Source organism: Sebastes fasciatus, chromosome 5, assembly GCF_043250625.1.
Source record: "Sebastes fasciatus isolate fSebFas1 chromosome 5, fSebFas1.pri, whole genome shotgun sequence".
Taxonomy (NCBI): Eukaryota; Metazoa; Chordata; class Actinopteri; order Perciformes; family Sebastidae; genus Sebastes; species Sebastes fasciatus.
This window is the reverse complement of record NC_133799.1, coordinates 38,111,158-38,124,431: the sequence shown is the minus strand read 5'-3', so window position 1 is coordinate 38,124,431 and position 13,274 is coordinate 38,111,158. Positions and strand designations below refer to the sequence as shown.

The following is a 13,274-nucleotide window of genomic DNA, read 5'->3' as shown; positions in this document are numbered from 1 at the left end:
ATGAAACAAGTTCATCTTTACATCATTTCGTGGTCACAGGAGCAGGAGGAGTGCTAGGCCTACAAAAAAATAAATAGATAAAAACATGAATAAAGAAATTAAAATTTAGAAAGGCATGCAAAAGTTGGAGAAACCAATTTCATCCACATCCATCCTTGACCATAAATGAATTCCAAACACAACCAGATCTCGTCTTCCAAACCGCATTTAAATCTATTGAGAAAAGCTCATTTGGATATATTTGTTTTAATAAACATAAACCAGGAGTCAGAGGAGCAGCTGAATAAAAACTGTCCTCTCAGGACCAAGAAAGGTCTCATATAAGATGTAGAAAGGTTCTACCATTCTGCGTAAAATGATCAGCACAAATGATCTTGACCTTTGTTCATGTCATTTGAAATTGTATTGAGACCTAATGTATCTTATATTCCTTTACTTCTTTACCATATTGTGCCGGGATCAGATCCCCTTTTGGCTCTGATTGGCTCAGACTGTTGGCTCTCAGATATCAGGGACGATATCGGTAGTCCTGGTGTGACTGTGTGTAGATACAGTTTGTATAAATCTCCCTCCTCAGTGTGTTTTGTGCGGTTGTGGCTTCTGCAGTCCTCCTCCTCCTCCTCCTCCTCCATCACCAGCCGTTAACGGCGAGGTCTCGGCGGCTCAGTCGGGCCTCGCTGGCGAGCCACTGAGCCCGGGTGACACGCCGATAATTCCCTCAGTGTGTCGGTGTGGGTGTCAATAGACGGGGAGGGAGCAGGGCGGCAGGGAGGATTACCATTATTGCTCCCCTAAATGACTGTTATTCAGGAGGTTGTTGTTACAGGCCTGTTACTGGGAGCCCATTACATCTGTCACCAAGGTGCAGAGGGTGAACGTGTAGCCTAAGCCTCGGCCCAGCTCTCGGACTCCCCTCGCAGGTTTAGAAACGCAGATTTCCTCGGAGGGAAAACGCTGAAAGAAAGAGTGACCCTAAAAGAGAGGAAGAAAGAACCCCGGGGAGCCGCATCACACGTCCGCCTGAAAACCTCTTCACCACGTTTTAACCAGGCGGCCTTTTATTTACCAGCGAAATGTGATGCTTCATACAGAAAATCTGTCAGAGAGATGAGATGATTTTTAAAATAAATATCATCTTAAAGTAAATGTTGTTTTCTGGACGCAGATGCAGCAGTCTGTTTGCGTCTGCAGCTTTAAGATACAGACTAAATGACTGAAAATAAATTCCTGAAACAAGAGAAAGTGCACTGGGAGCAGGAGCGATTATGTCAGACCAACTGGCAGAATTTGTACTTGTTTGGAAAAACAGAAACACGTTTTTTGAGGCCAGATGTGAAAAGAAATGACTTGTTCATAAAGAAATGTGGAGCTGAAGTGGAAGCACAGTGAAAAACATAATTTAGTGAGTTACAGAAGCTGAAAAATCTCACGTTTTCTTAAAACAAGTTGAAAAAACGTCTGTGGGTTGAGATAACTTTGTGTTTCCAGCACAAATCGATCAATATCTTCTCCTTTAAAGGGTCATTTCCTTCATTTTTACTGCAGAGATCGGCTTTGTTCTGTCTTCATTTGAAGATACTGGCACCAATTTCTAGAAAAATCCGGATATCTAATTTTAAGCGATCAAATATGAGACTTGTGAAGATGGATATTGTTTGCAGTGCACGGATTCTCTAAAAAACCTAACCAAAAAATGTCTTATTTTCTTAAAATTAGCACCTCCAGATTGAGATAATCTCACATTTCCAATACAAATCAGCTCATATTAATAATTCTTTTGATTCTGGTGATCTGCTTCGTTTTTTCTTATTCCTGAAAGAACAGAAGCTGCACAGAGAACAAGATTGATTTTCTGACCAAAAAGGCAGAATTCTCTTTTGTTTTAAGAGACTGAGGCCGGTTAAAGAGTCCTGTAATGTTATATTTTTCTAAAACAAGCCCCAAAAAACTGCAATCATTTCATGTTCCCATATAAATCAGCTCGTATCAGTAGTTTTCTTGAATAATTTTCTTGACAGATGCAGAAACGGATTTATTTTGTTTCAGAAAACATTCCTGAGTGGAGGGGAGGCTGAAAACAAGAGGGATTATCTCACCCCGCTGGCAGAAAAGCGCGTTTTTAAGGCTGAATATGAGACCAAGTGACTTGTTAAGTGGGATTTTGTTTGCGGCCGACAGACAGAGTGTGAAACGGCGGTGGAGGACGGTGTGTGTGAGCGGGCCAGGAAGCTGAAACGCTGCACTGGGCTGTGAGGAATGTTGGTATGTGGCTGCAACGAACATTCAGAGCCGCCGAGCTGCAGATCCACTGTGGAATGTGTGTGTGTGTGTGTGGAGGCTGAACACACCATCCGTCCAGCAGCCGCTCGTCGTCCTAATAACCGCCCGAGGACACACACACACAAACAGAAACGCATCACACTCCGAAAAAGAAACCACAAATAACAAAAGGCGGCGTTCTCGGCCGTCCTGGAGTGAGATTTCAGAGCTCAGAAAGCGGCTGCAGGTTGGCTGCAGAGCGGCTGGAGGCGCTTTTGGAGACAAACCCGTTCGCCTGGACCGTCTCCAAGAAGAAACAATGTGCTGTATTCAGACTCCTTGACAAGGGAGGGTGAACAATGTTATATATATATAAAAAAAGACCAATGCAGCTGGCGCTCTAATGCACAGCCTGTAGATATAGTTTCCTCTTTAGTGCGAGAGCTCCGAGCTGAAGGTTTAATCTGACAGACATTTGAAATGGAGATTTTCTGACAGCATAGCTGGAAAAAAACTCATGAACTACTTTTTCAAAATATTTAACCCAGATGCTCAAGTTGAACCTGAGAGGTTCTTTTAAAAGATAAAAGATCATCAAAATGTGTGAAAGTTCTTCTTGTCAACAAATCCTATTCAGACTCAAAGCAACAGTGAATGGATCTAGTATTGTGCGTGTATCAAAGCCTGATATCTCTTCTTCCTCTGTGACATAGAGTTTCAATCATTTGATTTGATTTCCTCCTGATTGTTCAATAAAAACTACAGCGACCAGCTGTTTTAGGAATTTACTGATACGTTTTAAAACATGAAACTATATATTTGTGAGGGGTCTTAAAGATCTTCAGTAGGAACCAATAGGCTTGGAGCTGAGAGACGGACTTAACATATTGTTGGTTTGGGATTGCATATGAGAATGCTTGACATAATAAATAAATAACATCGCCCTTTAACTCCAAACTTACCTACACTTGCAAGTCGCAAAAATTTTAGTTGTTCCGATACCGATACCAGTATTGAAAATGCGTTCGATACCGTCCAGAGATTGGTATCGGGTGTCTGTGAGTATGCCAGTTTATGCACCGATCCGATACCATCATTTATTAACCCAGAAAAAAAATCAACTTGTTTAACAAGAAAAAAACAGTAGCCTTCACTGTGCTGTCACCCTGGATGTATCATGGCTGCCACTGGCAACTAATATCCACTACCCATACATGGGGGAAGGAAAAAATGGTTTTGGAACATCTCTTGTAAAAATGCGAACATCTCCTTCTTATCAAGTCCTTTCTGACTGTATTGACTCTTTAAATCTTGATTTTCTTCCGCTAAGCGACAAATAACTGCCTGTGTGGTGCAATAAAATCCAACACAAATCTACTTGTTTCAAGAATTTTTCTAGAATTGATCATCAGTATGTCGAAAAATACAGAATAAGATGGACTGCTGCTCTATAGAATCAAGAAAAATGACTCTAGAAAAGTCTTGAAAGAAGTTGATTTATGTTGAAAAGATGTCAAAATGTTCTTAAAACAAGTAGAAAATCTGCCTGTTCAGGAGGAATATTTCAAATTGACGTACTACTAACTCTCATTGTTCTCGATTCTTGTGCAGCAGACTTATAGAAAGTAGTTGAAACAAGGGGATTTGTGTTGGAAACAGGTTGAAATATGTTTCACTTGTCGTACGAAAACAATGTTTTTTGTAGACCAAACCACTGATTATGGTTCTTGCTGTAAGAGCACTAAGAATATTCCAATTTATTTCATGAAACCAAATTTAATTCTTCTTGATTCTCATGCAGCGACCAGCAGACACCAGTTTCTACCATTTTCTTCCCACTCGTTCTAATAAGTCATGTTTTTAAGACTCATTAATAGACAGAAACTATTTGGTAAGATGGACATTTTTGCAGCACAAATGTGTAAAATCGGAATATTTCAACCTGTTTCTGAAGGAAATCAGCTGGTTTCAAGAGTTTTATTTGTCTGTTGTATCTTGTTTGCTTTTATGTATCTTTCAATTTTCAACTTTAAGGAGTCACTATTGCAGTGTGTGTGTGTGTGTGTGTGGGGGGGGGCTCATAATGTAGTATCCACATGCCACCCCAGTCGGAGGCATTTGCACGTATCAAGATGTGTGTGAGCCTCTTTGATCTATGAATAGTCAAGTGTTTTTTCAATACGTGGCTCAGGAAGAGGAGGAGGAGGAGGAGGAGGAGGAGGAGGAGGAGGAGGGAGGGAGGCTGGAGGCCCTCCTCCTCCCCCTCCCTCCACCCCGTCCTGCTCAGTAACCCTCTGAGGGGTTTTGTCCAAATAAGAAATGTTCCATGAAGATGTTTTCTGTTCGTCTGTGTTCTCTGAGCTCAACCTCTTTCTCTTCGTTTTAGTCGTCTTCCTCGTTTCTCGATGATGAAACTGTCTGTTTCTGTTTCTGTTTGGCCGAGCGTCGCCGCAGACAACCGTCCAAACACTGCAGACAAAACAAAGAATATTTATAGGGTCATATCAACATTTACTACAAATCACATAGACTGATTTCACTGCAGAGCCAAAGTATTATAGAAACAGTCATCTAGACTTGGCAGCCATTGTTTTCCATTTATTTCATTTTAATATGCTATTAAAATGTGTTGTAGTCTTGAAACTTGCTCAACTTTTAATGTGTTTATTATTAACATATGGTGATAAAACGCTTAGATGAAAAATAGAAATCTGCCAAAATTAAAAGCATCATCGAAGGGAAATAAATGGAAACCAATGGTCACATGGTCTGCAGTAAATGAGATTAAATATGTGAAAACTCTGCTATAATGCAGTTATTTGATCCGTGATTGAACACTGAAGTCTAATTTGTCTTCAGACAAGTAAAACAATCAGACAGAATGTGGACAGATGTGGACAAATGTGGCCTAGTGTTGAACCTTGATCCTTTACTGACTGTCCAGAACCACAAAACATCAAATGTCGGGTCATCTTCATAATCTTGTTGATTTGTTTTTGATCATGTGGTTCGTCATTTAAATTGTAGTTTTGCCAACTATTTTATTTAGACAAAGTTGTATTGCTGTTTGTATTTAGACCACATTTAAAGGGCCAGGGTGGAACAATTATGTTTATCTATTGGCAGAAATGGAACATAATATTAATAAGTATGTTTTCTTTCAGCCCAGTTGCACAGCAGTTCGTGAAATAGTCACAAAATTGAATGCATTGATTCGTGTAAATAGACATGAATTTCACTTTTTTTTTTCGTGACGGTTAGCACGAAATCACTTAGTAGATAATCCGCATAATTGTGAACCGGGAAGTTTAAGAGTGGCGGACGCTGCGAAGGGAGGACGTCGGGGTGGATGGGTGGTGTCAAAAAACACAGGACTTTCACCCAGGAGGCTGCTGTTCGTGTCTTGTGTGAAACCACAAGTTAAAGTTCATTTATTTGTCACGTAACTTTTGAACGGGGGGGGGCAGCAGTAGCTCAGTCCATAGGGACTTGGCTTGGTAACCGGAGGGTCGCCGTTTCAAGTCCCCGCATGGACCAAGTACTGAGTGTGAACTGGTCGCTGGAGAGATGTCAGTTTGCCTCTTGGGCACTGACGAGGTGCCCTTGAGCAAGGCACCAAACCCCCAACTGCTCGGGGCGCCTGTGCAGCTCCCTCGCTCTGACATCTCTCCATTAATGTATATAGGTCCTGTTTGTGCATGTATGTGTATTTCGGCCTGTGTGTACTATGTAATATGTAAAATATAACAGTGTGAACAAATTTAATTTCCCCTTCTTCTTCTTCTACTGAAGTTACGCCCCTTCCAGTGTTATTTAAACTCAAACTGCAACCTTTTTCTAAAATTAACTAAGTAGTTTGTTGCCTAAGCCTAACCTAGTCGATCTATTCCTAAACCTAACTAAGTAGTTTTATTTTGAAAAAACTGGGGCTGATATTGACTAATGCGTTACGTGTTGCTTGACATTCATAGGAAAACGCACGAAAAATACGTTGTTGAAAGTCGCGCTGAGCATCACGAAAAAAAGGGAAATTGTTGTCTATGTACACAAATCAAATATTCAAGATTCAATTTTGTGACTATTCACGAACTGCCGTGAGACTGTGTTATTTCTATAATGTATAATAAAATATTATATCTACATAGGGAGCGAGTCCTCTTCATGGAGTCGGCCGCCATGTTTCTACAGTAGCCCATAATGGAAAAACCAAACACTGGCTCTATAGTGCCATTCACGTTTTTGTGCTGGCCACCGTAGTTTTCCTACACACTGGGCACACGGGAGATGTTTCAGTTGGTTGCAATCTGCAACCTCACCACTAGATGCTGCCAAGTCCTAAACACTGCACCTTTAACATTTGACAACAAATGAAACAGTTTTGTAGGAAACATGTTTACATTATTGGAAAAAGAATATTTTTGATATCGGTACTGAAACTCAGGAATCTTGTCTGCACTAGTGTGTAGGGGTGTAACGATTCATCTACTACATCCATGTATCGATTTATATTCCTACGATCCAACTACATCGATAGGTACTCGGCAAGTTGTCCTTCACGGGAGACGTATATCGATATAACATCGATCTGAAACGCATGAAGTAATGGATACTAAGGATTTGCACCTTGTATCTAAGGACGACAAACATTATATGAAAGTGTTTTTTTAGCACTTTTATTAGTAAAGAAATGTTAAACGTTACTCCGGTTCACTCTCCAGACATGCACCAGTTTGCCAGCTCAGCCCTCTGCAGAGCGAGCGCGCATCCATGGCGTGCATGCAGACAAACGGAGCACTGGACTCCTCGCTCTCTCACCCGGTAGAGGACCCGGTCGACAGAGTTTCATTTTGGGGACATTGCGTGAGCTGGTGCTATCAATCCACTTGACGAGGGCGGCTTCACCCACCGGCGCTTTTCCCGTGCGCTGTCGTTTTTTCATTCAGAGAAAATGACTTCAACTAACGTTAGTCTAACATAGTTTTAAAATGTTCAGCGGTTGATCTCTGTATTATTGATCTACCTTTTCTATTGAAAATGAGGACAGAAGCAGCAGGTTAAACCACTGTTCATTTAACTTGAATAGAAGTTGGTTTATTATATTTTGTGTTAAAGGGACAGTTTGTATGAATAAGAAATGTCTTGTTAACAGTGACACCTGTGGCCATTTAGTAAACGAAAGTCAGCGTCGGGCTCACTCTTGCTCGCTCTACATAGACATGAACGAGCATCGCTCAAAACAGTGAGGCGACACACGTCAGCTAAAAGCACAATATCACTCTATATTTCAGCTGCTTGGCAGTAATGTTAGCTGACCAGACCAAGGTCTCTCCATGAATCAATGCTGATCCTAGTGTTGGTCAACACTGTTTAACAGACGGGCTTCACTAGATACAACTTTGCGGTTTTGGTGCTTCCGTGTAGTTTGTGTTGGAGTCTTGTCTGAACAGCGTAGCCACACATGCGAGCGCGCATATGCATTTGCGAGCGCGTACGGGACACCGACCCGGGTGATTTATACGTGTAAGAAGTTACAAACAGTCCCTTTGAATATTGCACTGCCTTGTATCTTGAGAACTGAATCAGCAGGTCCTGCAGTTGCACTTTTATGATTTTCTGATAAAAGCTGTATGTATTTGCCATTAATCGTTGTTTACTTGTTTATATCCATAATTTATTTATCCCTGAAGACAAACTTTGAGTAATCCTGACCTGCTCTGTCCAGTATCAGATATTTATTTCACAGTCACAAAAAAAGTTACTGTATCGATTTCAAATCATTGAATGGTATCGTATCGTTGTAAAAACGTATCGTTACACCCCTACTAGTGTCTTGTTCCCCAGTTCAAGACTTTTCTAGCTTTTCCTAAATGTAGTGCTGGACCTAATTCAAGAACACTGACGCTCATTCCTAGAAAACTCCTGAAAGAACTGCACCAGAAATAAATGAATTAAAAGCCCATTATGTATGTCGGCACGCTGACAGAAGGTTTCCTTGTTTTGGTGAAAACATGTCTCTCAGGTTGGATTTGAGCAGCCCGTTCACACCAAAAGGCGTATAAATGCCCCGATAATGCGCAAGGCATTTAGCGTGCAATAAGTACGCCTTTCTTGATTTCCGCGTGTCATTTGTACGTCATAGATCCTGTACTAACTGCAATGTGAAAGCATCCACGTATAAATGCAACGGTAATCGTTGGTGACGTAGTATGAAGCAAGCAAGAAAGACAACGTATGGTGGGTGGGGAGGTGGATGGGCCCAACAAACACAGTTTCAGCTGTGATGCTCTAGAAATATGACATTCAAAATCATCAGTTTTCATTTTTTACAGAAAGTGTTGGAGCACAGCTGCTCACCTCACCGGCCTCTGAGTTTATGGAGACGTTGTGCCTTTTATCGCCTCAACAAGCTGTAATAACATTTTAACTGGAAGCTCCTCTTCTCTGTTCTGTTCCCGCCTATAACTCCTCCTTTAGCCGTGAGATCTGTGGTTGTGTTTGTTTCTGTTCCTCCTGTCGACATTTCATTCAGCCTCTTGTCTGTGTGTTGTGACATCGAGCAGTAAAGAGACTCTTTTCTCTTTCAGTCTAATGTGTTCATTTCCTGGCTCAGGCCGGCCTGGATTAGCCTGGTTTTGTGGTCGTTTTTGGGGTTTGGGAGGAGGAGGAGGAGGAGGAGGAGGAGGGAAGAGCAGGTGTAACCAACCCCAAATTTGGTCTAATCCATGACATGCCGTCTAACCACATTCCCACCCTTAATAACTGCACAGCTCTCATCAGCCCAAAGCCACATAATGCACCTTTAATACACCTATAATCCTCCACACGGTGCCATCGCAGCTCGTGTGTTTGTGGCGGCTTCACTCCGCTCGGCTGCCGCTGGTTGGTTGCTTGGTCGTTTAGTTGGTGTGATTCTGGTCGGTCGGTGTGGCTGGCAGACCCCCACAGACCCCTACAGACCCCCACAGACCCACATTCCTGCCTGAGAGCCAAGAAAGAGGCGAGACAGGCTGAACTGACACTGAAGAGTCTGTGTGGCCCCGAGAGAGAGAGAGAGAGAGAGAGAGAGAGAGAGAGAGAGAGAGAGAGAGAGAGAGAGAGAGAGATGATGCTGCAGCCTGAAACCAACAGACAAACTCCAGAAAACACTTTCTTCACCCCTTCTGTTCTTCACACTTTACCTCCTGGTTTTCTTCTTGTTGTTCTTTGTGTCTGGACCACAGAGGGTCAGCCCTAGAAATGCAAAAGTATGTCGCTGACTGACTGACTGACTGACTGACTGAATGATGAAGTTACACGATTGGTCGGCTGAGAGTTGGAGTTTCCTCATTGGCCGTTTCTCAAAATGAAAAGAAGGGGAACAGTCCTTTAAGCAAATGAGCCCATCCAGCTTCCGGCTCACGAAACTTGGACCAAGCTGTCAAACTAGGTGATCTACATATGGTTCTAAAACGAAACCAGAGCCTGTTTCTCGCTTAAAATGTTTTCAGAAGTAGATTTTGGTGGATTGTTGAGACGGAATAACAGAAAGTTTATGAGCAGGCGGCCATGTTGTTTCCTGTTTGAAACGGCGAGCAGAAAACTAATCAGGTGCATTCAACCATCGGGTACGTCACCGCTCGAACGTCCAATTGAGTGGAGCAGCGTGTCCCTTAGTGTCCTCGACGGACCTGGTGACATGTACCGCTGGATTTAACATCATAGACATGACCACGGACTATTCGTAGGGCTGTGTGTTGGAAAGAATCTGGAGATATGATCAGGATTTCATGATACAGGGGTTACGATATATAGCGATATATTGCGATTGTTTTGAATCTAATTTGAGGAAAAGTGTCATAGTATGAAGAACACACCCCCACATGCATGAAATCTGAGTAAAAAAAGTGAATGCAATTTTTGCATGTAAACTATGAATTAAAAGGCGATACAGTGTTTTTGAGAATTGATACAGTATCACAAAACATAATATTGTGAAGTTCAATTTTTTTGATATTTGTAACACCCCTAACTATTTCAGTTACAATTTAGCCACAAATGCACAGACTGACCATCCACCATCCAGACATATACTCGGTTTGGACCGAGTCTCCTTTCCTTCTTTGTGTCATTCTTCTTCTCTCCCTTTTATTCCCTCTATGCTTTCTACTCTTCTTCTCTCCTCCCCCTTTCCTTCCTTCCTGCCTTCTTGACTTTCTATGTCTCTTCTTTTCTTCTTTCTTCCCTCTTTCCTTCCTTCATCGTTTCTTTTTTACTTCCTTTCCTTCCTTGTGTATTTCCATCCTTTCATCCTTGCTTCCTTTTTATTGTTCCTTCCTCTCTCCTTCCTGTCCTTCTCCCACTGATCTAAAAGCACTACAATTTCCTAAATAGGATCATCGTCATTTCTCTGCTTTCTTCTCTTTCAAGTCACTGAAAATGTGTTGAAGTGATCTCAGCACATTGGCATCTTTTAAGAAAACAAGAGTTTTGTATCTCCAGTTTTATTGCTCATTACAAAATCATATTGTGCAGCCAAACTTTGTTCAAACTCATAGAATATTATTTTAAAGTCTAGAGGTGATCCAAATATTTCCATAGATACCAGATATGTTCGGCTGAGTCTAAAGTGATGCTACAACACATTTCTGTCTGATGGAAGGATACAGCTTCCATGAATAGATGGACCATGATACACAATATATATGTGATGCTGTTAGAGTGGAATAAGATGATTCTCTACTTGTAGAGGAAAACTGTTGCATGTGGGGTTGATTGTTGCATTCACCCTCTCACCGCATGTCTTCTCCTCTCCGTCCCTCAGGATGAATTCCATCCTTTCATCGAAGCCCTGCTGCCCCACGTCCGGGCCTTCGCCTACACATGGTTCAACCTGCAGGCCCGCAAGAGGAAGTACTTCAAGAAGCACGAGAAGCGCATGTCCAAGGAGGAGGAGCGCGCCGTGAAGGACGAGCTGCTCGGCGAGAAGCCCGAGGTCAAACAGAAGTGGGCGTCGCGCCTCCTGGCCAAACTGCGCAAGGACATCCGGCCCGAGTTCAGGGAGGACTTTGTGCTGACGGTGACGGGGAAGAAGCCGCCGTGCTGCGTGCTGTCCAACCCCGACCAGAAGGGCAAGATGAGGAGGATCGACTGCCTGCGCCAGGCGGACAAAGTGTGGAGGCTGGACCTGGTCATGGTGATTTTATTCAAAGGGATTCCCCTCGAAAGTACTGACGGGGAGAGGCTGGTAAAGTCTCCTCAGTGTTCGAACCCCACCCTGTGTGTGCAGCCGCATCACATTGGAGTTTCAGTCAAGGAGCTTGATCTCTACCTGGCCTACTTCGTGCACGCAGGTAAGTCCCTGAGTCTCTTCTTTGTGTGTCTGTGTTTGAGAGTGTGTGTTGTGATGCCGAGCTGCTGAAGCTGCAGCACCTCGAGTGTGTGAGTCTACACGTGATGAATGTCGTCCGCAAACATGATGAACAACTGAGGCGAACATCACGCCAACCACACACGACATGTGAAGCTCCACAGTCCTGTTGTTGTTTCATTCTGTAATGTGGGACTGAAACGTGTGAGATTATTGCAGGCGGCTTGGCCTCCGGCTTCATATCAGTTCTCAGTTCATCTTCGGTATATTCATCTGTCGTGTGCTCGTGGTTCATTGCTTCATACTTTTTCTTATCTATAGATATTTTAAAACAATTTTAAAAAAGGAAACAAAGTGCAGTGATTGGACTCGACTCTGGGTCTTCTCAACTGATGACTCATATCAAAAGATTCATGTAGTGATATTCAGTTACTGAACATCTAGAGCGTTAACGTTAATCCTGCAAACAGTCTACAAAGTTGAAAGATAGCTGACTGACAGTAATGTCAATGTTGAAGCTGGCTTACCTTTTATAAATGTCAGCTACATGTTTCCAGGTGTGAGCTGTTTTGTTGCAGCTTCTTGTCTAATTTCCAGTTGGATTGGGGATGAAATCTGTCCAAAGATCTGTTGCTTTATTTACTTCTATCAAAAGGTTGCATTAGCTAACGTTACAAGCACATCAACCCGATCTCATAGGAAGGCGTAGAAATAGTTCAACATTTGCACCTGTCAAGATAACGCATTTTAGGCTTCATCATTTGAAGCTTTATCATTTATACGCCTGCATCTTAGGCTTTTCTTGTGTCATTTATACGCCCATATCTTAGGCTTTTCTCGTGTCATTTATACGCCCATATCTTAGGCTTTTCTCGTGTCATTTATACGCCCCTATCTTAGGCTTTTCTTGTGTCATTTATACGCCCGCATTTTAGGCTTTTCTTGTGTCATTTATACGCCTGCATTTTAGGCTTTTCTTGTGTCATTTATACGCCCGCATTTAAGGCTTTTCTTGTGTCATTTGTACGCCCATATCTTAGGCTTTTCTCGTGTCATTTATACGCCCATATCTTAGGCATTTCTCGTGTCATTTATACGCCCGCATTTTAGGCTTTTCTCGTGTCATTTATACGCCCGCATTTTAGGCTTTTCTCGTGTCATTTATATGCCCGCATTTTAGGCTTTTCTCATGTCATTTATATGCCCGCATTTGACGCTTTTTGCGTGTCATTTATACGCCCGCATTTTAGGCTTTTCTCGTGTCATTTATACGCCCGCATTTTGAGGCTTTTTGCGTGTCATTTATACGCCCGCATTTTAGGCTTTTGTTGTGTCATTTATACGCCCGCATTTTGAGGCTTTTTGCGTGTCATTTATAAGCCTGTATTTTAAGCCTTTTGTGTGTCATTTATACGCCCGCATCTTAGGCTTTTCTTGAGTCATTTATACACCCGCATTTTAGGCTTTTCTCGTGTCATTTATACGCCCGCATTTTAGGCTTTTGTTGTATCATTTATACGCCCGCATTTTAGGCTTTTCTTGTGTCATTTATACGCCCGCATTTTGAGGCTTTTTGCGTGTCATTTATAAGCCTGTATTTTAAGCCTTTTGTGTGTCATTTATACGCCCGCATCTTAGGCTTTTCTTGTGTCATTTATACACCCGCATT

The 13,274-nt window shown here is 42.3% G+C and overlaps 1 protein-coding gene and 1 long non-coding RNA gene across 7 annotated transcripts in view; both read left to right on the top strand.

The window, feature by feature from the left end:
• nfia (nuclear factor I/A) overlaps positions 1-13,274 on the top strand; it is a 266,171-nt gene that overhangs the window by 85,907 nt on the left and 166,990 nt on the right. For all 6 annotated transcript variants that reach the window (XM_074636630.1, XM_074636631.1, XM_074636632.1 and 3 more), the window contains one exon: positions 11,060-11,588. In XM_074636630.1, coding sequence (XP_074492731.1) covers positions 11,060-11,588 — 529 coding nt within the window. The remainder of the gene's footprint in view (positions 1-11,059; positions 11,589-13,274) is intronic.
• LOC141768372 (uncharacterized) lies at positions 4,526-7,107 on the top strand. Its single transcript, XR_012594061.1, has 2 exons — positions 4,526-5,959; positions 7,052-7,107. It is a non-coding gene; the product is annotated as an uncharacterized LOC141768372 (long non-coding RNA).